This window comes from Astyanax mexicanus, chromosome 13 (genome assembly GCF_023375975.1).
Source record: "Astyanax mexicanus isolate ESR-SI-001 chromosome 13, AstMex3_surface, whole genome shotgun sequence".
NCBI classification, from domain to species: Eukaryota; Metazoa; Chordata; class Actinopteri; order Characiformes; family Acestrorhamphidae; genus Astyanax; species Astyanax mexicanus.
Window position 1 is genome coordinate 36,167,684 of NC_064420.1, and position 27,149 is coordinate 36,194,832.

At 36.9% G+C, this 27,149-nt stretch overlaps 1 protein-coding gene across 8 annotated transcripts in view; it reads left to right on the forward strand.

Annotated features, from left to right (window-relative positions):
- arhgef10lb (Rho guanine nucleotide exchange factor (GEF) 10-like b) overlaps positions 1–27,149 on the forward strand; it is a 76,006-nt gene that overhangs the window by 33,067 nt on the left and 15,790 nt on the right. For 6 of the 8 annotated variants that reach the window (XM_049463267.1, XM_049463263.1, XM_049463268.1 and 3 more), the window contains 13 exons: positions 535–638; positions 918–995; positions 3,441–3,620; positions 6,771–6,887; positions 8,094–8,186; positions 10,778–10,948; positions 16,013–16,158; positions 16,327–16,368; positions 16,732–16,904; positions 19,707–19,822; positions 22,464–22,591; positions 24,213–24,313; positions 24,433–24,554. In XM_049463267.1, coding sequence (XP_049319224.1) covers positions 535–638; positions 918–995; positions 3,441–3,620; positions 6,771–6,887; positions 8,094–8,186; positions 10,778–10,948; positions 16,013–16,158; positions 16,327–16,368; positions 16,732–16,904; positions 19,707–19,822; positions 22,464–22,591; positions 24,213–24,313; positions 24,433–24,554 — 1,571 coding nt within the window. The remainder of the gene's footprint in view (positions 1–534; positions 639–917; positions 996–3,440; positions 3,621–6,770; positions 6,888–8,093; positions 8,187–10,777; positions 10,949–16,012; positions 16,159–16,326; positions 16,369–16,731; positions 16,905–19,706; positions 19,823–22,463; positions 22,592–24,212; positions 24,314–24,432; positions 24,555–27,149) is intronic. The other 2 variants (XM_049463270.1, XM_049463264.1) reach the window with 1 other exon arrangement.

Consider the following 27,149-nt stretch of genomic DNA (forward strand, 5'->3'; position numbering starts at 1 on the left):
TGTCAAACATTCACACAAAGCAATCCAGACTGTTCTCATACAGAGTTCCCCAATGGTGGAACAAACTACCTTCCACTACCAGATCAGGAGAATCTCTCGCTATCTTTAAGAAACTCCTGAAGACAGAGCTCTTCAAAGAGCACTTACTCTCCTAACACCTCTAACACACTAACTACTTCTAACCTCATTTCCTTCTTCCCCTCCTCCACTCCTCTATCCTATTATTCCCCTTTGACCTCCTTTTATCCCTATCCAAAGTTGTTTTTACCTTTAAACTTATTTTACATTGTACCTGACTATTGTAAGTCCCTTTGGACAAAAGCGTCTGCCAAATGTAATGTAACGTAATGTAATGTAATGATTAAACTAAGTTAAGTTAACTTAAGGAATGCTCTCATCAGTTACTTTATCACTTCAGGTTGGTCTGCTCTTAGATTTATACAGTGTAAATCATTTAAACAGCTTTAAATTAAGGATTATTTAGGAGTGTGGTGGAGCTAAGTGTTTGCTGACTGTAAATGTGAAATGATGCAGATGACACAGAAGATGATTCTGGTTACCTGGATGTGACTGTTTCTGAAGTGAAGCATCCACCACCACAGCTGTGTCCCATGCCAGAGGGCCTCAATAGCCAACAGGTGTGTGTGTGTGTGTGTGTGTGCTCGTGTGTTTGTCTCCTTCTTTCTGTGTGCTTGTATCTAATAATTGTAAGTGTGTGTATTTCTTATCACTGCTGTCTCCAAAACTTAATTTTTCCATATTGTGTGTCCTTTAATCCGTGGTATTATTAGATACGCATGCTGTACAGCTGTCAGTGTATTTTGGGCTGTTTGGGAGTTTTCCGTTCCATTATAAATGTGCCAAATATGTGGGACTATTCTGTTGCAATAACAAAACTTTTTTTTTTTTTCCTTCAGATCGTAAGGCGTCATATTCTTGGCTCTATTGTCCAGAGTGAGATAAGCTACTTGGACTCCCTCAAAAGGATCCTGCAAGTAGGTGGCTTATTGTTACGGATTTGATTATATAATTAACTAATATGCAGCCTCTTTTCATTTAGTTCTGGCAGCGTTCAGCCTATCATACTGCGTGGTCCACAACTAGTCCAAAATTACTTATAGCAATAATGTAACACAATCTTATATTGAGAGTTAAGAATGTTTTAAGAAATGTACCCTTCTCCTGTGAAGTTAACAATTTGGAAATGTGAGGTTTTGTTACTACAAAGATGATGCAAGTTAGTAATACACTCATGGAACTTCAGAAACACTTTTCTAGGAAGACTGTAGCTAGTGCTGGGTTTGGTCTGAGGGTCTCATTGGATGAATTTCACAAAATGCTTGAAATATTATTTGAGATTCTGGCACACATGTAAAAGCAGCTGTATTGGTTTAAATCCAATGACCAATGGAACACCACCAAAGAACACTGAAATTGTTGTTTTGTTTGTGAGACAATATGCAACAATACTCTGAAAGTATTCTCTGGCATTCATTTCAGTATTGATTTGAGTATTGAACAGAATTAAACTGTGGCAAGAACAGATCCCTTACTTATTCACCACCTCCACCATCCTGGAGGAGCAGATGGTAGATGTGTTGGGTTCATGGATTGAAGCTGTCGGCTCCAAATTCCAAATTTCCTACCATATGTCTGAGAAGAATTAAATTTATCAGACATGGCAATGTTTTTCCAGTATTTTACTGTTTAGTTTTGGTGAGCCTGTGGCTAATACAACTTCAGCTTTCTATTTTTGGAAAACAGAAGTGAAACTTGATGTGGTCTTAAAAGTATAGCTCATATACAGCTCTGGAGACCACTTAAAATGATGATTTTTTTTTACCAAATTAAAAAAACTCTGGAATATAATCAAGAAAAAGATGGATGATCACAAGCCATCAAACCACACTGAACTGCTTGAATTTTTGCACCAGGAGTAGCATAAAGTTATCCAAAAGCAGTGTGTAAGATTAGTGGAGGAGAACATGCCAAGTAGGGCTGCCACAAACGATTATTTTTATAGTCGACTAATCACCGATTATTTTTTATGATTAGTCGACTAATCGGATCATACGTTAATTGAATATAAAACACAGTTTATCACAATAGAATGCAGCTGCTATTATACAACCAACATTAGATTTCAGCTATATGCTAACTAAAAATAAAAACAATTAAAATCATAGTTCATTAAACCTTTAATGAAATATGCAGCTTGTTGTAACAGACAATTATTTTACTGTTTAGCATAAAGTGTAAACAACTGTGTAAAATAAGGATGAGGCACTGGCATTTATGAAACATCTCAACCGTGAGGTTGTTTGAACTATTATGAAAAAAAAGTATATTAATAAAAAAGGCCTCTCTGTCCAGATATTGTGTACATTACCGTACACAGGGCAGCGGTCTGCACAGATCTGATTGGCAGAGGAGAGCGTTTGGTGATTTTACACCACACATGACTGATCTGTGAGTTTACTGCACCGAAAAGCACTGAAAACAGAAGCCACTGTCAGAATGAAATCCTTCTCTGTAGTTTATCGGTTTGGGACGGCATTTGTGACAACGTCTGGGTCCGGATCCGGATCGCGGTCCGCCTATTAGTGACCTCTGTTTTAAAGCTATCAAGATGAGTAAGTTAAGTACTAAGTTAACGCTCTGTTTACGCAAATTTTAGCAGCTAAATAGCAATTTAGCTTCTTCGTCATTTAATCAGCCACAACATGCCTCCTTTTCAGGTGCTCGTGCATCGCGGTTGTGCTGCCGAGGAAGGCAAGTTCTTCATTGCAGATATTGCATTGCACGCGTTTCACTTTTATTTTCTTGGTGATCCCACACTTTTGAGTTCTGTAGCGGGGTAGCCATGAAACCAGAGCCTGTCTGTATAATGTCCTGAGATGTCGTCCACTACCTACCCCGGTTTCCACTACTGCGCATGTGCGTCCAGGACAGAAAGGCAGTTGCAGCAGTTTGGAGAGAAAAACAAAGAAAAAAAAAAAAAAACGACTAATCGACTATTAAATTAGTCGTCGACTATTTTAATAGTCGACATAATCGTGACTAGTCGACTAATCGTGGCAGCCCTAATGCCAAGATGCATGAAAATTGTATTTAGAAACCAGGGTTATTCCACCAAATATTGATTGAATATAAACTTGTATTCTTTGCATTATTTGAGGTCTGAAACCTCTGCATTCTTTTTGTTATTTCAGCCATTTCTTATTTTCTGCAAATAAATGCTCTAAATGAAAATATTTTTATTTGGAATTTGGGAGAAATTAACAACAATGTTCATTTTACTCAAACATATACCTATAAATAGTATACAATATAATACATTTCTCTTTGAGTATATATACTATAAGCAGAAGTCTTCATCTAAAGTATTTCTTTTTCCAAGAAGAAATGTATTCATCTCATACATTCTAATCCTCTCTCAGGATTACCAGAAGCCGTTACTGGAGGCAGAGCCACGTATACTCAGCTCTAAGAAAATCCAGCCCATTTTCTATCGGCTCAAAGAGATCCTGCAGTGCCATGCCATGTTCCAGATTGCTCTGGCCTCCCGCGTGGCAGAGTGGGACTGTACAGAGACCATCGGCGACCTCTTTGTAGCCTCAGTGAGTCTTAACACCTCCTCTATACATGTCCTGTCCTAAAAAGGCTCAAATTTCCGTGCTCATACTGATGATAATGATGTTGAAGTTACATTTATATAGCTCCTTTCGAGACCCATATTCTCAACTTGCATGAAGCTTGTGCAGAAAGACAAGCTTGATCCTGTTTACACAAGTCTCTTTTAATTTATTTACAGTCTTTGCAGTGACATGATGTGTTTAGTAATAAGAGTTATCTGAGTAGATAAGCTGCCATGTTTGCTGAAGAGTGAGCTCTTTCATCAGGCCCCTAACTTTAATAAACATCTCTTACTTCAGAAAATAACACAGATAGCAAGTGAATGCTTATGTAATGCAATGTGTCATATTTCAGTAGAGTACTTACTTTGGCAGCATAAGGGTTAATCAGAAAAGCTTCTGTAAGCAGTCCAGATTGGTCACACATGTTTATAATAAAGAATGTGGTGGAATATCTAGATGATCTGGAGAGTTAAGGTGCTTTTACGCTAGGGCTGGGCAATATATCATAAATATATTCATAAATTTAAAACTATTCTATGCAAGAGATAAAAAAATATTATGCCAGCTAAACGTTACCATTTGTCTAGAGTTTATTTCCAGAAAACATGTGCATGGGTCATTTGTGTTTAAATGGAATGGTTTATTTCCTGGAAGAATGACACTCGGCAGAGTACATGTGCAAATGTTGCTGTAAAAGTAGTTAGTCATAATTAAAGGAGCAGCATAATGACTTTATTTCACCATCTCATAGGATTTCGGCTCTTGCTCGTGAATATTCATACATGCAAACATATCATCTCTGATTGGCTAACAGCAATGCAAGGCAGCGAGACGGACAACTGTTACTCTAATACAGCGTTTCTCAAAGTGTGGGGCGCGCCCCACTAGTGGGTCGCGTGGGTATTGCAGGTGGGGCGCAGGGAATCGGGAGAAATAAACCTTTTTAAACTTGTCCTTTAAATGCCTTTTTGTTTTGCCAATAAAAGGGGCGAGGGCGCGGCGGGCATAAGCCCCGGATGTTTAAAATGTCGGCGGAACAACGTAAACAGTACAACAGAGCAGTAGAGGTGTGTACAAAATGGACAAATTTGTTACAAGGACCACAAAAGTTGGCGAGTCCGCGCCAACAGAGAAACAGAAGACAGACGGGCCAAATCATTCGAAATGCCAACCAAAAAGAAGGTATGATGAGGCATATCTTGCTTTTGGATTCACTGTAGCTGAGGTGGGAGATGAGGAGCGACCCATGTGTGTTCTGTGTCTTAGACAATTGGCAGCAGACAGTATGAGACCTAACAAATTGCGCAGACACTTGGAGACCTCACACCCAGCTCACGCTGATAAGCCCATCAATTTTTTTCAACGAAAACTCGCAGAATACCGTCAGCAGGAAAAGCGAATGGTGAAAGCTGCGTCAGTGAATAGTAAAGCACAAATGGCATCTTACAGAGTTGCATATAGAGTCATTTTTTGTCACTTTGTTCTGCCTTTGCTCTTTTTTTGCACAGATTGAAAATGAAGAAACTAAACCATAATTTAGTCATTGGTCATATTCATTTGTTGTTTTTTGTCATTTTGTTCTGCCTTTGCTCTGCACATATTGAAATTGGATAAATTAACCAAAACTTAGTAGGCCAATTTTCTGTATTTTTTTTTTATTTTGAACATTGATGTTAATATTTTAGAGTGTTATAATGTTAACCTTCTGCTTAAGAGACAAATTGATGTTACTTAATAAATTAATTGTAAAATTTAAAACTTGCATTAGTATTTTATTACCATTTTGTTGGAGCGATATGGGACAGGTGGGGCGCAGAATTTCCCCTTCTTCTGAGGTGGGGAATGATAGAAAAAGTTTGAGAACCACTGCTCTAATAAAAGTCTTTCCAAAGTCATATGTTACTGTTGCTGTGCTGTTCTAGTCTTAGAGTCTCTGTAAAACACCAAATCCATCGGAGATCCTATGTAAAACTATGTAAACATACAGAGGTGGGTAGTCCAGGTCCAGAAAGTAAAAATTCACCCTGGGGTTTTGTTGGCAGTTGGAACAAAACGCGCTGGGGTGGATTTTTACTTTTAAAAAGTTTTAAACATACACCTACCTATCTCAATTATAATTCGCTGGTATTGTTTCATAGACATATTTTATCCATTTGTTCTTGTGGGCGGTCGTGAGCCAAAGTTGGCGAGGCCATGAATTCATGAGTTGACATAGACACGGTGCTTTACCTGATCAACTCGAGTTTCATGTGCATCATGAATTTACAACTCAGAGAGACCTATTGTATTTTACAAAGAACAAGAAAAAGGATGGATTTTAGCAGAAGGAGATATTTTAATCATACCACCCAGCCTTATTTCACACCTATCTTGTTTGGGCTGGACTTTCAGATTTTTCAGTGTCGTCCAAACATAGCAGGTGTGAAAGGTGCCACCAGCCCTTTACCGGACCAAAACACAAAAAGTTGGTCCGACCAAAATAGGTGTTTTTAGTTCAGAGCACTTAAACCAGAGTTTGGTTCATCTGCAGTGTGAAAGTGTATTAGATAGAGTCCTACAGCTTCAGAGAACACAGTTCCACTGTTCTTAATGAGAAGGGGAGACTGTAAATGTTTGGACAGGGTCAGGTTTATTAACATGGATTAATTCCAGATTGAGCTTCAGATTCTGGCCTATAGTGTATATTTCCAATTGAAGAACTTTATCAACTTTTAATTAACCCTACACGATTGTTCATCTGTGTGCTGTAATGTTCTTTGTGTGTTCTCTAGATTGACTAGTTTTTAGCTTGGTTCTGGCAGAGTGCTGCAGGGGCTTTTTTTCACATGGAAAAACAGGAGATTCTGTGCTCAGCAGTTCTATTTAAATAGTGCTCATTTCCTTTCCTGTGCCCAAGCTGTGACTAACAGCTGTGCATTTACTTTGTACGTTCAGTTCATGTTCGATTACTCAAAAGGAAAATAATGTGTGTGTGCCTACCCTTGGCTGGCTCTGGGGGAAGAGTGCATCCACAGCTAAAAGCGTGGGCATGCAGATTTTCTTTTTAGACTGTTCGGCACATTCCTTTGTGTGAACTGTAGTGACAGTTTGTGCGCACATTCACGTACTCACTTATCTCCCATTTCCTTGCAGTTCTCAAAATCAATGGTGCTGGATGTGTACAGTGATTATGTCAACAACTTTACCAATGCGATGGCTCTTATCAAGAAGGCCTGTATGTCTAAGCCAGCATTCCTGGAGTTTCTCAAGGTGAATTTCCTTTGTTCTTTTTGCTTATCATATATTATATACAGCTCTGGAAAAAAATTAGGAGACCACTTTAGTTTCTGAATCAGTTTATCTGATTTTGCTATTATAGGTATATGTTTGAATAAGATAAACATGGTTGTTTTATTCTGTAAACTACGGACAACAAAAAAGATACAGAGCTTTTAGACCTCAAATAATGCAAAGAAAACAAGTTTATATTAGTAGAGTTTTTAGAGTTCAGAAATCAATATTTGGTGGAGTAACCCTGGTTTTTAATCACAGTTTTCCTGCATTTGGCATGTTCTCCTCCACCAGTCTTACACACTGCTTTTGGATAACTTTATGACACTCCTGGTGCAAAAATTCAAGCAGTTTAGCAGTACTAAGCAAAGTTAGACATGTGCTTGGGATAGACACTTCCAGTTCCCATTCCACCTTACCTCAGACTTCTAGTTGGAAGTTCTAACCAACCACAGTTTGTGAGGAGGCTAAAAATGAGTTTTAACAGTTTAACCAATAGTCATGAATGTTACAATTTTTAGAAGCTGCTACAGCCGTTTGTTTGTTCTCATGTTCAATTGTAGCCAAACGCCACTGGTCACGATCATTACCACCCACTGTGCTGTCCACTGTGCGTGGTAATGGCTTCCATTACCTATTCCATTTACAAATGTGACATTTCAGAAACTTCAGTTTAAACCTCAACTTCAGTGTTCAGTAGCCTCACTCAAAAGATAACACCTCACAACTTATGGATCAGGGGATTCCCAAGCTTTTCACTAATGTAACACTTCATGATCGCTTCAATTTACATACTCTTATCTCATGACTCTTGGCATGTCTGTGTGTTTTTGATGTGCCTAAAATTTTGCTAGCTAAAATGTATCACTGATCTGTTGTTTTACCTCAGTTTTACTTCATCTTACACTCACAGTATATAATATATGAGCTATATTGTGAACTATTTAAATGTAGAAAATTAATTCGGCGTCAGTATTGTGCCAAAAAATGTTTATTATTATTAAAATGTGATGTATTTTAATGTATGTCAGTGTATGATAATTATTTTTACAGTTCCAAAGTTAACACATTAGTTTTCAGCTGTATGCCATGTACTGTCCTTTTCCACATGTCATCATTTTTGTATGACAATTAAAAATGTAATGTAACAAATGCGTTGAAATTACATCCAATTTCTGCTTTCAGAAGAAGCAGGCTGCCAGCACCGACAGAATCACCCTTTATGGGCTTATGGTGAAACCAATCCAGCGCTTTCCACAGTTTATTCTCCTACTGCAGGTCAGTCTACACCCACACAAACATACACTTACCAAAAAAATAAAAAAAACGCTGTCTTAGTTCTTTTTTTTTTTTACTGTAAACAGTTTTAGATTGAGCTAAAATTAACTTTTTCTAGACTCCCCATGCTTAAAATGCTATGGAATTTCCTCAGTATGCTTAGAGGAAGTGAAACAGAGAGGGACATACCCGCAAAAAATACACACCAGCGTTCTGAAACCCAGAATTATAGACTGCACTGTGGAGAACATCATGTCTGAGCGTGCCATCTAGCCAACTGGTTAGGTGGGAGAGATTACCACTGCACTTCATAATCCTCTTACGTTCCCTCAGCAGCAGCAGCGGCAGCAACAACATACAGCAGAGCATTATCTAATGATCTCCCAGCCTTCACTCATTACTCATTCACGGCACTTTACCACACTTCTGCATTCTCTTTACTATATACACACTCCTTTGATCACACAGTAACCGGAAGGGAAAGATGAATAGACAGTGTTTTTTTCACGCTCATTAGCAGCTCACAAGGTTCTTATGTTTACACGGACATGGTTCATTTAGCAAGACAGGATGTACAGAATATGCCAGAAATGATCTTGTCTTTATGTACTGGAGCTAGAAAGACATTATGGGAGGTCTTTACATGTAAATTGTGGGTGGTGAGGGTTTAAAACTGCATCATTTCATATTTGCTGCCTTGATCTGATTGTGGTATTCCAGCTGCATTGAATTTGGAACATTATAATTGATTATAATTGGTTGGCGCTCATTTTATGTTAATTAATCAGAAAGATGAGTTTGTTGTTTTGATTCGAGCTGTGAATATAAAGGTTGGCACATTAATTTTACTGTCTTGTGTGTCTATGTGTGCTATATCTTACGTAAATAATCACCTTGTTATGTTTACATATTAAGAATTCATTCTATTGAGAAAATCTAATTGAATTAATGGTGTCATAAATATGTCTGTAAAAACCTACACTGTAACAAATTCCTGTATTTTTTTTACAGTAAATGTATACAGTAAATTACTGTTTAACAATGCTCCATTGTAAAACTGTAGAACACAAGGCATCTTGGGATGCCATATCAATATTCCTGAGGAAAAAGCAGGTTTTATTTAAGATGATTCTTAGGAATGTGCTGCTTTTTTGTGAGACATACATCATCAGTATAAATTCTTGCCTATTAGGGCTACCTGTCTACTCTCTCTTCAGCTATTCAGTTATACTTTACATAATAGGTGACTGCCTGGCCCTACAGTGTTGTAGACCATAAGTGCAGGTTGCCATTTTTTGTAACTTTTTTTTTTTTTTTACTAAAATCCTGACTATATACAGGCTGAGAAATGCAATGCAGTAACTTGCGGTGTTTCTGCTGCCAGTATTTTACTGTTCATTTACTGTAAAATTCTTTACAGTGTATGGCTATAGTGTATAGTTTTATAATTCAGCTTTTATCTTTTTTATGTTAGTTTAGAAAATGTTATAACTGATAGTCGCTCTTACGTGACACATTTGTGCAGTTTTTCACTTTTTTGACCTTATGTGAGTGGCAGTTGCTGTTACATTGTTATATATATTTTTTTTACATTTTCATAATGAATAGACCAATAGAAATGCTCCAAAATTACTTGAAATATAGCAAAATAGTTAGTTATTTTGGAGAGACAAGGTTTGTACATGATGAATTTTGATTTAATGATGATTTATTCTCTATTAGGGAAAAGAGTTTTGTTTGAGTTAAGTTGGAGTCTGAAATGATTAATTGCGTATACAGCTTTTTAATATGTAATGAATGCTGAAATTTAAATAGCAAATATGGGCATGTTACACTTATTTTATGCACTTCATTTTTTTTTTTTTTTAATTGGACAACACTTTCGATGAATCCTGCACACATAATACATTAAAAAAGCATTTATAATGGAGTATATGGCATACCTAATATCTCATATTAGGTATTAGATTTTCATAAGCTTGTATAAGAACTTATGTGTACTAACAGTGACATACACAATGTTATAAATCAGCATAAAAGTGTGACTTTTAGTTTTAGTGTAGAGTTTATAAACTTTATAGAGGTTTCATAATGCCTTTGTGGATACTAATATAAGGCATTATGAAACTTGTATAAAGAGACATACTTGTACTTTATAACGTGTTATATAATGTATTTTTTTTATGTAAGTACATATCTTCGCTGTCCTATGAAAAACACTTATCTACATTTTTTTGTCGATTTTTAGTTTACTACGTTATTTGAACAGACAAACTGCCCCTTACACTGTGCCAAAATGTCTTGATGAACGGACCAATAGAAACTTCCATTGACAGTTTAGAAAGTTTTTTTCTCTCTCCTGTAAAGTTGCTGTTTTGGAGATAAGTGTTTTTCATCGGACAGCGACGGTGTGAGTTATTATACAAGCTTATGTCATAACATTATGTATGACATATAATGCATTATGAATACAGGACACTCTGATACATGATATATATGCATATGTGTGATCTTGTACTTTAGGCTGACATTAAATAAAAAAACTAATTTTTTGTGTGTGTGTGTGTGTGTGTGTGTGTGTGTGTAATCAGGACATGCTGAAGAACACCCCGGCCGGGCACAGTGACAGGCTGCCGCTGCAGCTGGCTCTGACCGAGCTGGAGACGTTGGCGGAGAAGCTGAACGAGCAGAAGCGCTTGGCTGAGCAGCTCTCTGAGATCCAGCAGCTCGCACGCAGCAACAGCGACCGGGCCCTAAGCAAGGTCATACACCCAAACACACACCCGCACCTCTGCTACACACACTTCAAAGAGTTGCTCAGCAAAGCGATTGCGTGCCTCAGCATCCTCAGCCTCTTTAGCAGACACAGAGGGGAAGAAGATGAAAAGCTGGCACTCTCAATCTCGGAGTTATTTCCCCGTTTCCTCTTCCCTGAAATATATTTAATACCTCCTCCTCCGGGATTTATCGAGAGCCGTGTTAGTTCAGCACATTAGCATACAGGAGAGTATCTGGACTCAGCAGGAACAATAAATCCATTCATCACTTTAATGATCCTTTATTATTTTAGTGATATTAAATTCCAAACCTTCATATATAACGCAGATCCTTATTCATTTCCGGCTGAAAAGTAATAGGGCCCGTTCCTAAGTGGCAATGCAGTTATTTGACTCTGGCTGTGAGCTATCATGACTGATGATTTGGGTCATGCACTAGTGCAGTTATGGCCTCGCATCTGTCGGAGACTGAGAGAGCTTGGCTTGTAAATGGAGCCTTTATGATGCTCTCTATTCACTAGAGGGTGCTCCTGTCTCTCCCACCAGCTGCGCAGTAGGAAGGGAGAAAAAAAAATCACTCTCAACCAGCCTTCAGATGCTAATGAGCTATGGGCTAAACAGTTTTCTGGTTTCTCCAAGGTTATAGCAATTCATCCTTGCTAGTTTTTGGCTTTGGTTCAGATTAAAAGTGCTGCGTTCAAAGCATTACAAAAAGATCACAGTCACTACAGATGTGGAAAGGTTGAGTTCTCGTGTTGTGTTACAACAGAAGCTGTATTCTTGCTTTCTGGCTCTCAGAAAAGCTGCTACACAAGTTTCTGACTCAAGTCCAGCCTTCAGAGATGGATATATTTAAAGCTGCAGTACTTCTGTATTTTTGAGTTGAGAGAGTTAAAATATTCGAATCAATGTTATCGGTGTCCTGGCACAACCATCCCAGCAAAAGTAATATATTCATTCTAAAAACTGAGCAGTATGGCAGGCTACAAGTTGGTAAAATCTTTCTTTAATGCTTTTTGTATTCTCACCAAAGAGGTCTCTAAATCCCCAAATCTGTCAAAAAGTTACGGACCCTCACTTTAAATTGAAATCAGTGGTATTTCCAATGATCACAAAATGCACCCTATAAGACTTATAATCACTGTATCATCCACACACTTGTGAAACTTGTGGAAATGAGTCTGTTCTCATATTTAATCTAAAACTCATTAGAACACATAATATAGAGAAAAGGAGACAAACAACTTCCTTGAGAAGATTCAGCCAAAGAGAGTAGCTGTAGTGTAGTGTATTCTACAAGTTAAAAAATCTTTGAAAATCTTATATCCAACCAACCATATTTTGGTCCAAATTCAAAAAAATCAGTTTCTCTGCTAAAATATACTTTGAAGCCGATTGGTGTTAAATAACAGTCCTTCATGAGATCCAGGTAACTCTAAATGTTTAAAGAGGAGATTAAGCAGTGTTAAGGAGGACTCCTCTTCAAGCTCTGTATAAAAACTGCATTGGATCTACCTTATTCTCAACCTGTGCCAATATATAATTCTTGACCATCTTTTCGAAACATTTCATAATTAAAGATGTCACGGCTAAAATCTATCTAAAATCATTGTACTATTATAGAGGGTTTTCGAATATTTGGAACTTTTGCAGGCTTAAGGACTGAGAGAAAAAGAAATGAAATATGCCACACAGTTGATCTGCACATGCTTTTAGCAACCTTCCACTCACCTTATCTGCATCAGAGATCTTTCTAATGTTTACTTGTTGCTTGCTTTTCTGGACCTCAGCCCTTATACTGCAGTACTTTTTTCAGCAGTAAAGTCATGGGTGTCAAATCGTGTATAAAAAGCATTCAGTGCATCGGCAAGACCAGTATCAGAATAAAAAACCTTCTAGTGCCACACCTCTCACATTTTTCTCATTCTATCCAATAGTATTTTTCATCCCTTGCTAGACTGTCTTTAGGTTATTGCCAGAAAGCAATAATCCCTCTCATTTTTACTCTTACGTCTTAACTTGTCTTTCTTCATTTGTGATTTTACTGTTTTTTTATTGCGCCCACGTCATTAAACCTTCCTTTTCCTTAATGCCTCTTTTTTCTTTCCCAAAAAGACCTTTCCTTCATGAGAGATCCAGGGCTTATTGTTACGTAAACATTCTTCTTAGACATTGTTAAAAAAAGCATGACAGTGATTTCAACATTACAGTCTGTAGACTCCTGGAAGTCAGACCAGTTTGTACAGTCAAAACAGCCCTGCAGGGTCGAGATACTGTCAGGGAGAAGAGGTAGGACTGTCCAATGAACACTCACATACAGCATATCTGGAAAAAATAAGAGACCGCTTCAGTTTCTGAATCAGTTTGTCTGATTTTGCTATTTATAGGTTTATGTTTGAGTAAAATGCACATTGTTGTTTTATTCCATAAAGTACGGACAATATTTCTCCCAAATTCCAAATAGAAATAGTCATTTAGAGCCTTAATTTGCAGAAAATAAGAAATAGCTGAAAAAAAGATGCAGAGCTTTCAGACCTCAAATAATGCAAGTAAGCAAGTTCATAATCATAAAGTTTTAACAGTTCAGAAATCAATATTTGGTGGAATAACCCAAAACTTTTTTATCACAGATTTCATGCATCTTGTGATGTTCTCCTCCACCAGTCTTACACACTGCTTTTGGATAACTTTATGCCACTCCTGGTGCAAAAAGTCAGGCAGTTCAGCTTGGTTTGATGGCTTGTGATCATCCATCTTCCTCTTGATTATATTCCAGAGGTTTTCAATTTAGTAAAACCAAAGAAGCTCATAATTTTTAAGTGGTCTCTTATATTTTTCCAGAGCTGTATATGTAACATAGCTATGTGATGATGACATTACTTTGTGAAACTCTTGTACGTTTTCATTTAATGACAGAAATCAATTACAAATGATGCTTCACTGGATGTTCCACCCTGTTTCCCCTTTTTTCCTTCACATTGTAAAGAGATCTGTGGATAACTGAGGGCAGCAATGGATATGTTGTAGTTTTTGTGACAGATTTCTATGACATAACTCAAAAAAAAAAAAATGCAGCCCCCTTCAGCTGCAACCTAGGCTTTGGAACACAGCTAATATTAAGCCAGTTCCATTTTTTCCATTATTATTATTACTCAGCTAAATGTGATTACATGTTTTTTTCTGCACTGGATTTTACTGTGCTGCTGGTAGGCCGTAGTTACCTTAAAATAACCTTAAAATGCTGTCCCACTTTTACCTGAAACAATGTAGGAGGCTTGTGACAGCTCACACAAGCACAAAAGACACGAGAATAGAGCTTTTATGTGGCTCCCCTGGTCCATTTTTCAAAAACTATCCTACTTTTGCTTAGTTGAGACAGGCACCGGTCCTGCTCTGGGGGATTGTGGAAGCAGCAGTGGACTGAAGCTGGCGATGGGAGTTAAAAAATAGGGGAAAACATTAGAATCTTGGAACTTCAGTCAGATCATATATGATTTATGTTTTTCTCATGAAACGTTTGAAGAATTGAGAGGCTCCCGAGTGGCGCAACTATCTAAGCGTTAGCCTTATCATAGGGAGGTCAATCTCTGATGCCACAACCATCAGTGCCTGGGATTTCAAGAGAGCATGTGTGGTGGGGGGTGTCCAAGCTGGTTTGTATGGAACCTGGCAGCTACTAAACTGGGGAAATACAGTTGGGAAGAAAAATCAGGGGAAAATCAGATAAAATATATTATTAAAACTGCCACTGAGTTATGACAAAGATAAGTGTGTGAATAAAGTGAATATTGCAACAGTCACTATGTGACTAATCTTGTTATGTATACTATAAGTGCATTAAGTTTTTTTTTACCAATTTTAATGCAATAGGTTTTCACTGTGTAGTTCTGTAAATAGTAATAGAGGTAGTTATTCAGTTTCTCTGCATACTTCCTACTCTACATATCCTCCATTCACTTTGTTCTTCAATTGTCAGAACCCTAAAGGGCCGTTACAGAGCAGCTGTTACTATGGTGGTGGGTCATTTTCAGGATTTCAGTAACACTAATAGGGTGGTAGTGATGTGTATTCAGACACGGCAGTGCTGCTTGAGTTTTTAAACACCTTAGTATCACTGCTGGACTAAGGGCTTTTTTACACTAGCACTATTTGGTCTGGTTTAAACAGACTCTGGTTCGTTTGTACCTTTAGTGCGGTTTAATTGAGCAGGTCTGAAAACAGTAATCGCACTCGAGTGCGGATCAAAAGAACCAGACTGAGACCAGCTATTGGAGGTGGTCTCGGTTCGGTTTTAAACGAGCTCTGGAGCAGTTTGCTTGTGGTGAGCTATCAAATATACCCTTTTTACTTGAGCTAAACTGCTGATAAGGTGCAGTTTATTCGGATATAATAACCTAGCCAGATAACACAAATTAGTTACCACAGCTATGAACAAACACTGTCTCTGCTCCATGCTGTTTACATGCGAGGTCTGTGCTGTGCTCACTACTATTTACTATGTGTACATCTGCGCTGAACGTCTTGTTAAAAACACTCCGTTTGAAAGCGCAGCGTTTCAGCATTCTGTGTTACCCCGCTTCACGCTGCTCAGATATATGCAGTGGAATATTTACTTTCTTACTCTGACGCTAGACAGCTCTGACCAATCAGAGGAGACAATGAGCTAGAGTGGAGCATTTTGGTGCGTTTATCTTTGTTCCTGTGTGAAACTAAACCAAACAGAGGGAGAAAACACTACAAGTAAGCAAACTTATCAACTGATTCGGACCAAAGAAACGAACATTAAAAACTCAGCCACCAAAGTCCTGTGGCAACATCTCACACAAGAAACAACAACACTGTGCCTACTGTGAATTCTTTGAAAAATGACCCACTTTATTCACGTGGGTAAAACGTTAAAGGTCAGGGATCCTGTAAATTTGTATGAAATAGGCTATATGCTCTACAAATGTTTCGTTGAGTTGTCATGACTATATAGAACCACTGGCTTTACTGAAGAACCCATGAGTGTGCAGATCGATTAATAGGTTGATAAATTTGTGTCCACAGCAACTAAATGCAGACCAGAAGCAGCTGATTTTGTGTGAAACGCTGATCGAGACCGTCTACGGGGAGAAGGGTCAGGTTCTCAAGTCCAAGGAGCGTAAAGTCTTTCTCCTCAACGATATGCTCGTCTGCGCAAACATCAATTTAAAGTAAGTTATGCTAACAGCTGTTTTTTTTTTAGATGTCTTTCAGGTGTTCTATTAGACATTCTGTAACTCTCACATATTCTTTTTTGTTTAAAGACACTTTGAGGTCCTGAGGCCTCGTCTTTTGTGGTTCACAGCTGCTTTACTTGCCCTTTTTATCTGATGATCTAGATACATTTCAAGTGGCATTGATTGCGTCATTGATGAGCCAAGGTAACATTTCAAGTTTGAAGTCTGTGAAGTGTTTGAGTTATGACAGTGGGGCTTATGGAGTCTTCAAAGTCTTCTGATCAGTGTGATTTCACAGCATTTCGACGCAAAACGGGCACTATTCAACTTCACGGTTCTAATCTTCAATGCGGATGATGCATGACGCGAATAGTAATTCCCTCCTATCACAGCGTGGTCTATCATATTCTTTGTTTGCCAAATTGATCACAAGAGCTCATTCTTATCCTCGCGATTGTGTCACAATTATTCTTAAGCCCTCTGATCACAAATTATATCTAATCACAGTTTGGTCTTTGTTGCGTCACGCTCTTTACATCTTTAAACTGCGCCTTTGTCTTCAATCAGGGGCCCTCCGGATATCAGCAGCCTGGTCCCTGTTGGTCCAAAGTACACGGTGAAGTGGAGCGCACCTCTGCAGCAGGTTCAAGTGGTGGAGGTGGGCCAGGAGAACCCCCAGAACAACGACAGCATTTATCAGCCCAGTGGGAACAGACGTCTGAGCTCTGCCAACACACAAGGTCAGCATGGTTCCGCCGACCCCCCGCAGAACTGTGACAGAATTAAAGAGCATAGTGAACAATAGCAGCATAGAGTGCTTTGATGAATGGGACGGGGCCAGCTTGGGCACAATAGTAAAATATTGATATTCTCAGTCTTTAGAAATCCTGACCTTGTAAAAGTTTTACGCTATTTGGGTTTCTTTTTGTGTTTGTAGGAACACTGACTCAACTCTACAGTAGGGCTGGGCAGTATTTTATAAAATCTCAATATTCTCAAAATATATAAATGATTCTGTTTTAGATTTTTTTTTACTTCTTACTAGAGCTGGCGATTGATTAAAATAAAGACTCTTCTTAACACAAACTTTTTACAATGGATTTGTGTAAAATATAGGGCAATATATATATATATATATATATATATATATATATATATATATATATATACAATACCAGTCAAGAGTTTGGACACCTCTTCTCATTCAATGTGTTTCTTTTAACATTGTAAATATATCATTATATTGAAGACATTAAAGCTATACAGGAAATCATGAAGAATTATTTAGTAAAAAAGTGTTTAACAAACGAAAATATGTTTTATATTTAGCTTTGATAAAAGATTTGCACACTCTTGGTATTTTCTCAGTGGCTTCATAAGGTAAAGTCACCTGGAAAAATAAGCTGCCGTCTGAACCCAACAGTAGCAAAACCGTGTTTACACCACTAAATACCACAAACTTGCAATGAAACACTAATATATAACCAGGCTGTGTAAAAAGAAAGAATTACAACAGAAGGTTGTGGCTAAAAATGACTAAAATAAATATTTAATTGCGTAAACCAGTGTAACTAAGTGTAAATAAATTTTCAGTTTAATCTAATGTGTTAACCACTAAAAATATATAGTATTTACTTTTTTTACAGTATAGTTTTTTATGTGTAGATGTGCCACCAAAAATATGTACAGTACCATTCAGAACTTTGAAATATGCAAACTGTTTCTTTTGCATTCATTATTTCATGAGAGTCCAAACCGTGCAAACAGAATAAATCCTGTATAAAAACATATATAAAACATGAAAAGTTTAAGTTAACTATTTTTAAAACATAGCACACAGCTCCTTTCAATCTTAAAAGCTGCTTTTATATTAAATAAGATCTAACATTAGTTATAACTGAATGAACAAATAGGGCTGTTTTTTTCCTGCATGCAGTAGCTCCACTGCTAGACAGTTTATGCCCATGGTCACATAAATGCTCTGCTCTAACTCAATACCTGTACTTCTGTGACTACACCAATCACAGTCTTCCCAGATACAGGATTGTTTATTACAAGTCAATACCTCCACTCTGCTACACACACGCACACACACACACACACACACACACACTGCGTTTCTATTATTTACCGGAGGAACTGAGAGATACAGTCAGAAGAGTCTCTGTAGGGCTCTGAACAAATCCCTGCACTTGTTCTCCCAGAGTGAGTACACATCTCAGGGGGCAAAGCGCTGGCCTGATTCTCAGATAAGATGTTCTCACGTCCTTGGGAATTTATTTGTATTTTGATTTTAGAGTTTTGCTTTTGATGTTCTTGGGGGGATGTGGTGCTTTCATGCTGTTAGCGTATACGCTTTTACACTTTCTTATCTTTTGAGAAGTGTAGAATACCCTCCAAAAATACAGTACCAAACAAAACTATTTTAATTGAGTCAGGGTAAAAACTAAAGTTTCATAAAGTGATTAATATTTCCTGGAGAATGATAAGATCAGACGTGGTCTTGTTTCGTTTTTTTATTTATATTTATTCATTATTGAGGGGGTGAGAAAATAGGATAAAAATAATAATAATAATAAATCAGGAAGGTAGAGAAACAGGACAAATCCAATGAGAAAAAAAAGCATTAATAATATCCAGTATAAGAGCAGAGGAATCATTGATGAAAAGGTAAATGTACAAAACTAAATAATAAAAGCACAGCTAAACACAGAATTTGTTATTTTAGCCATTTCTCATTTTCTGCAAATAAATGCTCTGAATGACAATATTTTTAGGTGGAATTTGGGAGAAATGTTGTCTGTAGTTTATAGAATAAAACAACAATGTTTATACCTATAAATAGCAAAATCAGAGAAACTGATTCAGAAACTGAAGTGGTCTCTTAATTTTGATCCAGAGCTGGATATATTTGTATCATGCTTATTTTTTTAGCTCAAATATTTTGGAACATAATAAGTCAGTCCTTATCTATTTACAATGATTTGGGTTGCCATCGTGGAGGTTGCCTTTGATCCCTTGCTTTGAAATATCAGGTATTCTGAATTTCATTCCTTTTCATTCATTTTAGAATGAATTGCTGTTCATTTCATCATTCTGGACACAGAATCCTAATTTTGTACAACATCCTATCTTCTTACTAATTATTTTGGAACATGTGAGGTTACACAGGACAGCATATTATTAAAAAATTAAACAATTATGTCTACAAACTGTTTAGTTTTATAGGACAGAAATATAATTTTGTGTTAATAAAAAAAAATGAATGTCTTTCATTTCAAATCATTTCTTTTTTTTACAAAAGCACTTAATAAAATAAAATACTATAAATAAAATGGCAGTTAAAAAGAAAGTGTTATCAAATGGTTGATACATGGTTATTTATTGGAAGTCCTCAGTTAATTTTTAGTGTTATAGTGTATTATTTATTGAGTGCATTTGTTTAATACACACATGCCTCATCTGCTCTGGTTAATCCTGATTCAGGATCAGTAGATAGAATGTGGATTATGGAGCATGAGATAATGAAAGGTTTGTTGTAGGCAAGCTGTTCCTGGGGCCGCCGAGGTTGTATCAGGAGCTGCAGGAGCTTCAGCATGACCTTTCAGTGGTGGAGGAGGTCACGCTGCTCGTGGGCACTCTGCAAGGAGCTTATCAGGTACGGCTCTCTATCTCTCTCCAGCTACAGCAGCACAGCACTGACTAATGGTTACAGATGTCCTGATCCACTTTATATTCTCTTCACTGCCTTTACTACCGAGTATTTGCTCAAGACCCAAAGCAATATTTACATTTGTGTAAATAACACAGACACACATAATAAATTACACACATAAATTACATTTAATAGAATACACTGGATTCCTGGTTCCTTAAAAAAAAACTGCAGTAAAAATTGTTCTTAGTTTTTAGTATTGTATTACTCCTATCTGTATCAGAGTATATACCCCTCTTATATCTTAACACATAGATACTCTTTAACTGATTTAATGTGCATTGTATTCTCTAAAGTGGATAAAAAATTGTTTCAGAAATTAAAAGCACCTAATTTGCCAGATTTGTATAACATGACTACATTAAATACATTAATATATCCTTTACTCCAAAAAAAATGAGTTATCTTATTTTAAGGCAATACATTTATTTTTTTCTGTTAAGAATCTTTGTCTTATGAAGCTTTATAAGTGTATCAGTGGCATGCAGTGAATATAGTGGCTACCCCTTCTGCAAACCAGCAGATGCTTTGAATTAGTTGCTGTTTTTTTATTTTAGTTAATTTATAAAATAAGTCCATACACTTAGAGTAACTATAATATATATTTCCTGATTAAAAATTATGTAGTTATTTACATACACTTTTCTTTCACCCCTTCTCTGAAGGGTTAGAAGGGCCTCACTGCACACCACTGAAGTGTACAATTATTGCTTATTTTAGAAACAACAATCTAAACCAGTCTAATTTAGAAGTCACTGGTCACTGGTCAAGTAGCAAGTGATACTTGTGTCCAAATGTAAGCTGCTTTTTTTTTTAAATATAAGTGTCTTATATCAAGGATTTTGTGCTTTTAAGATTATTTTAAGCTTATTTTAAGAAATCGTACTAAGAAATTGTGTGTTTTTCCCATTGCTTTATATAAGCATTTACATCTCAGTTTGTATAGATTTATTTTATTTTTTGTAAAATGTAACTAGTTTTGTAATTAGCTAATAAGCCTAATACAATGGATTTCAAACTTTCATTCTTTTAAACAACAAATGTTCTCAAATGGTTTGAGACAATTGACACTTTTAAGGTGGCCCAGGATTAGGGTGCAGCATGGAACAAACAGTAACATAAGACAGCTTAAAACTAGAGTAATGCAATAAATACAATAATAAACACAGCAGACATTAGATTAGTTTATCAGACGGGACAGTGCAGTACAGACACAGTAGTATAGTCTGTCTGTGCATGGTGAGGATATGGTGCAGAGTTATATAACTTGCTTTGACTTATATAGGTATATGCAATGTCAGCTTATTACATACTGGAACCAGGAGTTACTGAGGTAGAGAGCATATGGGTTTTAGGCAGAATGCAGTGTTTTAGCAGCAAGTATTCCTGATAGAATAAAACTACCATAGGTAGGGACTGGGAGCATCAGTAGAGATGCATTCAGTTTATTTATTTATTTTTTTTTCAGTTTGCATTGAGACACCCATTCAATAATCTCTTTTTACATTCTGTGCTAAGTTTTCAGTGCATTTTTTATCAGTTTAATTTACTGGCCGTTTCAGGCTAAATTTGAACATTGCTAAATAGGTATAAAACTTAATTGTTTCATTTTTTTTTCATTTATTTGGTAAAGAAGAAATAGATCAGTTTTTCCAATCTTTAGTTTTTCATTTCTGCCTTTCTAGAAAATGTTTCCAAATTTCTTGTTTTTTTTATTTCTGCACCTTAGAACTTTAGAAAAAATGAAAAAATTAATCTTCTCTCATTTGTTTTAAGATTTTTCCATTTTTGCACCTAATGGTTAAATGCAGCTTATATTTGTTTGAAAAATCTTAAAATTGAGAGAAGATTTAATGTTTTAATTTTTCCTAAAATTCTAATTGTGAGGTGCAGAAATAAAAAAACTAGAAAATTGGAAAAATGTATGAACATGTGTCAGTGTAACGTTTAGCTGTTTATTTTTCTGACTGTATTATTCAAAATGAAATAGAAATGGGTTTTCATTCAATCTTTTTAAATGTCAAGATTTTCATTTCAGCCATTCGAAAACAGAATTTCAAAAAAAGGAAAAGTTGAATGTTCTCTTGATTTTCAGATTTGTCCATTTTTGTATCTTGTAAACAAACATCTGATGGTATAATCCAACTTGCAAAAAGCAAAAATCGAAAAATCAGAAAATAAAAGATTTTTTTTTTTTTTTCATTTTCCTGAAATTCTGATTGTGAGAGGGCAGAGATTTAAAAAAAAAACTAAAATTGGGAAATTGGATGAAAAGTTATTTCTTGTACGCTGCACTATGTTAAAAAATTAAATAATGAGTTTTTACATTCAATTTTCTATTTTTGCATTTAGTTTCAAACGGTCAGAATATTTAATTAATAAATGTTACATTGATCAACATGGAAACTGAATGGATGCTACACCAACTGGTCAGTAGATTTACCATCAATTTACTATGTTCAAATTTAGCTTTAAATGGTCAGACAATTGAATTGATACCCGTTACACTGACCCTAAGTGACATGTTAACTGCCACTCCCTGACAGGTGTCTCTGCTTTTGTGTGTGTGTGTGTGTATGCACAGAATCTTAACACCACGGTGGGGCAGGACTGGTGCCTGGCCCTGCAGAGGCTCATCCGCATCAAAGAAGACGAGATCCAGTGTGCCAACAAGTGCTGTCTGAGACTCAGGGTGCCTGGCAAGCCTGACAAGTGAGTGGTGAAGAAGCTCTCGGAGCAATGAGCGTGGGCCAGGCAAAATGGAGCTCTGTAGTAAATTGCTGTAATGCGTGCAGATGCAACAGGCTGGCTGAGAGAAGCGTGCTCGATTTACAGTGATTGAAATGATTTGTAGCGGAGTTCTTCTCCTCCTCGCTGGTCTTGCTCAGGACCATCAGCTGCAGCTGCTCTTCCACGCTCTCAGCAGCCAAATGGACCGGGTAGAGCTTGGCTTCAGTAACAGGACTTTGGTGGGAACAGATGTTGGCCAGTCAGCTGGGCTAAGAGCTATTAGACAGCGTGGTTTAAGCAGCAGCAGCCTTGTGGATTTCTTGTGTTGCTCACTTATTCTACTTTAGAATAAACAGGTCTGTCACAGCTAATGTAAACGCTAACAGCTTTTTCATCAAATTGCTTCTGTTCATGCAGTAAAAAATTAGCTCTGGATGTGTATATACACTGACATTCCAAAAATCATGGCAGTATTACAGTTAGCAGTATCCAAAGTAGTCATCAAGTGTTACCTAAGGGAACAGCTTGAGAAAGCTCACACTTATGTAAGTTGTGAGGTGCTGTCTTGTGAGTGAGGCTAAACACTGGCCAGCATGCTCATGGCAAGGCAATATGAATTATGAATCGTTAAGTGTGCCAGATGGATGAACATTCATTTGCAGTATCACATATATAAACAGAATATGCCATAGAAAGCATTTCCATCCACAGTCCACAGTGTAGTGAGTGGTAATGAATGTGAGCAGTGAGCATCTTTTTAGAATTGTCAAGGTGAACAGACGAGACCACTTCAATTTCTGAATCAGTTTCTCTGATTTTGCTTTAAAGGTATATGTTGAAGTAAAATGAACATTGTTTTGTTCTATAAACTACGGACAACATTTCTTCCAAAAGCAGAGATTTCAGACATCAAATAATGCAAAGAAAACAAGTTCATACTCATAAAGTTAAGAAATCAGTATTTGGTGGAATAGCCCTGTTTTTTAATCACAGTTTTCATGCATCTTGGCATGTTCTCCTCCACCAGTCTTACACATTGCTTTTGGATACCTTTATGCCTGCATTCCTGGTGCAAAAATTTACGCAGTTCAGCTTAGTTTGATGGCTTGTGATTATTCAGCTTCCTCTTGATTATATTCCAGAGGATTTCAATTTGGTAAAATCAAAGAAACTAATCTTTTAAAAGTGGTCTCTTATTTTTTTTTCCAGAGCTGTATATTAGGAATATCAACATAACAACATATGTTCAGCAACCAAAATATTTTTATGAGAAAGAAAGCATGCAAAAAAGTATCCAAATAATTGAAAAAATTTATAATTTCTTATTAAAATAAAACAATTTAGACAATTTAACATATGCAAATGGGAAAACTTGCTGATTGTTGAAATAAATTATTATTATCCATATTGTTTTATGCCATTACCCTATTATTTTATAATAAAATTAGATTTTCGGTTAAATCGTAATTGTTGAAGTTAGTATTTACATTCTTGTTGAATCTGTATATTAATATCATGAATTTACTTTCTTTTAATGTCTTAAAAATACATTTATTTGTGTCTGTATTTATTTGTGTGTGTTTTTGCATTAATTCCACAACAGGTCTGGCCGTCCAGTGAGTTTCACAGTGGTTTTCAACACTCCCAGCCCAATCAGTAAAATCTCATGGGTCAATCGTTTGCATCTGGCTAAGATCTCTCAGAGTAAGTCAGTGTCTTATAAATCTGTGTATTTCTGAACTCATTGCTTCACTGATGCTTTCTTTAAGCTCATATTCTTGTGGCTGCGTGATGCTTGTGGCTGAGCCTGTTACTGTGTGTAGGGGAGGAGAACTTGCCCGGCTGGGTTTGTGCAGAGGATGATGAGAAGAATAAGCCTCCGTTCTGGTGCCCGTTACTGGCCTGTCGTGTGCCTGTGTTCTCTCCCAAAGCACAAGATCAGAAGGTGAGTCACAACACAGAGCTTTTAGTTTTCTATAACAATTTCCCAATAGCGCAATTTATATTTTGCAGTCCTTGTGGAAGTGGGACACAGCATTCCCTATAGTTGGACGCACCGTTTTTGTGAGTCTGTGAGTGATGCCGCTAATTTGAACGCGGTGGTTTTCGGCTAATTGTGGAGGTTTTACTTTTAGTAATCAGAGATTGCTTTTTTAGAGCTGGTTGTTAAAGATTTGGCACTTAAAGCTCATTTTCAATGTAATCATGTTCCTGCTTTTCACTCCTACTGTCTGCCAAATTGCTTCTGTTACTTTCCTCCAGCATCTCTCCCAGATCTCACATTTGGGCTTTTTTTTTATACGATACAATGCTTAATTGTTCTACAAATTACCTCATCTTTTTCCTTTGCTGTAAAAAGTATTTACCCCCTACATCACCATTGTAAAAGCATAACTGCCACCCCCCTAAACGTAGTAACTGGTCTTGGCACATTTTCTACAACTAAATTTTTCCTATGTCCTGTGTGCCACTGAATTTTAAACAGTTTTTTAAATTATATATTTATTATACAACTACAGTCCTTATTTAACAATTACTAGTACTGTCATTTATAGCCTATACATATACAATAGCAGTGATCCAGGCGTGTTGCATTAACACTGTTAATTTCAATATATTATCTTTTATATCACTGGGAAAGAAAAGTAGATCTACTTTTTATATGCAAAGTGTTTCAAATAGAGCTGTTTATTGGACAGAGCTTGGTGATATGTATCTTGATACAGGGGTTACGATTCAATATATCACATTATTTAAGGATACTGTAAGTAACAATATATTTGATTGTTTTATTGTCAATTATCACAGTGTAAAAACATACTATTATGTTTATAAAATCTGAGTAAACGAAAAGTTTTGTTTTATTGCAATTTAAGGACAGAAAAAAACACTGCCCTCTAGTGGGTGGGGTTTAGCTACAACATAAAGTTAACCACTTTTTGACAGCAGTTTTTACATGTAAACTAATAGTGTAAAATAATGTGTAAATTGTTTTTCAGATTAAAAATAGACCCAGCATAACAAATAACAAATCATATTGCAATATGATACTATATACTATATGATATAATATATAGAATATATATATATGCATAATATATTCTTACACCCCAAGTATTAAAACGTAGCAAGTACTACAGCATGGTCTTACATTAACTTTCATTATATTTCAGTTCTCTATTTTATTTAAGTAAGCAAACTATGTGTTGACATTGTGTTATGGCCTAGAGGCATATCCAATTATGCATAATTTGACTCAGGCATGCATATTAATCACAGGTGTTGGTTAATTGCATTAATATGAATTTTAATGTAAATGTTCAATCCAATAAACAGTGAGTCTGTTTTTTTTGTTTTTTTTGCCACAGTATTGCTTGAATGGATTTGTTGCCACTGAATTTTAAACAGTTTTTAATTTTAATTACGTGTTTGTTGAACAACTGATGGTACTATCATTTATGGCATATACATAAGCTTCAGCTCAAACTGACTGCAGAGTGACACAATCAGCAGTCTGGCGCTGGCCCAGCAGTGGTCAAGGAACACTCTTTGTGTCTTTATGTGTGCCTCATAAAAAGAAATACAAAAGACAAGGCCAGATTGAGTGTATAGCCATAATTAGCAGGTGGAAACGAGTTATATTGAAAGCCTTGTCTGCTGCTTTGGTAATTTGTGATTTAAAAAAAAAAAAAAGAAGTTTCAAAACAGGTTTCATGAGTATTATGATAAGAAGGCTTTGAAACATTGCTATGAGGATTTGATTGCATTTAATGAAAAGAGAGTTTGTTAGTAAGGTTGGGATGTTTCATGATCAACTCCAACGCCAACTCATCCAACTCAAAGGTTTTTGGTGGAGCACCATCATCACCTGGCATTAGGCATGGTGCCAGTAGGGTCATGTGTGCATGTGTTTTCAGCAATGGGTGCAACTTATTGTAGCTGAATGCATTTATTACGTATAAGTGTGTTCACAAACATTTAGAAATACAGAGTATATTTATGTTTGTATACCAACTACTGGTAATAGCATTTCTGGCATATATATATATATATATGCACAAACTGACTGCCTGCAGAGTGGCAGAATCAAGAGCCTGGCGCTGGTCCTGATAATAGCAGCAGTCAAGGGATCTGGCATTAGGGGGTCTAAAGTGGTCTAAAGTGCTGCCACTATGATCGTGAGATCGCTAGTTCGAATCCTGATCATGCAGCTTGCCAGCTGCCGGTGCCCTGAGAGTTGCTGCGCTTTCCTCCCAACATCTCGAACAGCAGTTTAAAAAGAAGTGGCGCGACGAGTGGTCCAGCAGTCTAAAGCGCTGCCACTATGAGCGGGAGGTCGCAGGTTCGAACCCCCGCTCAAGCTGCCGGCGTTAGAGGGAGCAAAATTGGCCCTGCTCCCTCTGGGTGGGTAGATGGCGCTCTCTCCCCACATCACTCCTATGGTGATGTCTGCAGCACAGGGCGTCTGTGAGCTGATGTACCGGAGCCGAGCCGCTGTGCTTTCCTCCGAGCGCGCTGGCTGCTCGGTAATGCTGCATCA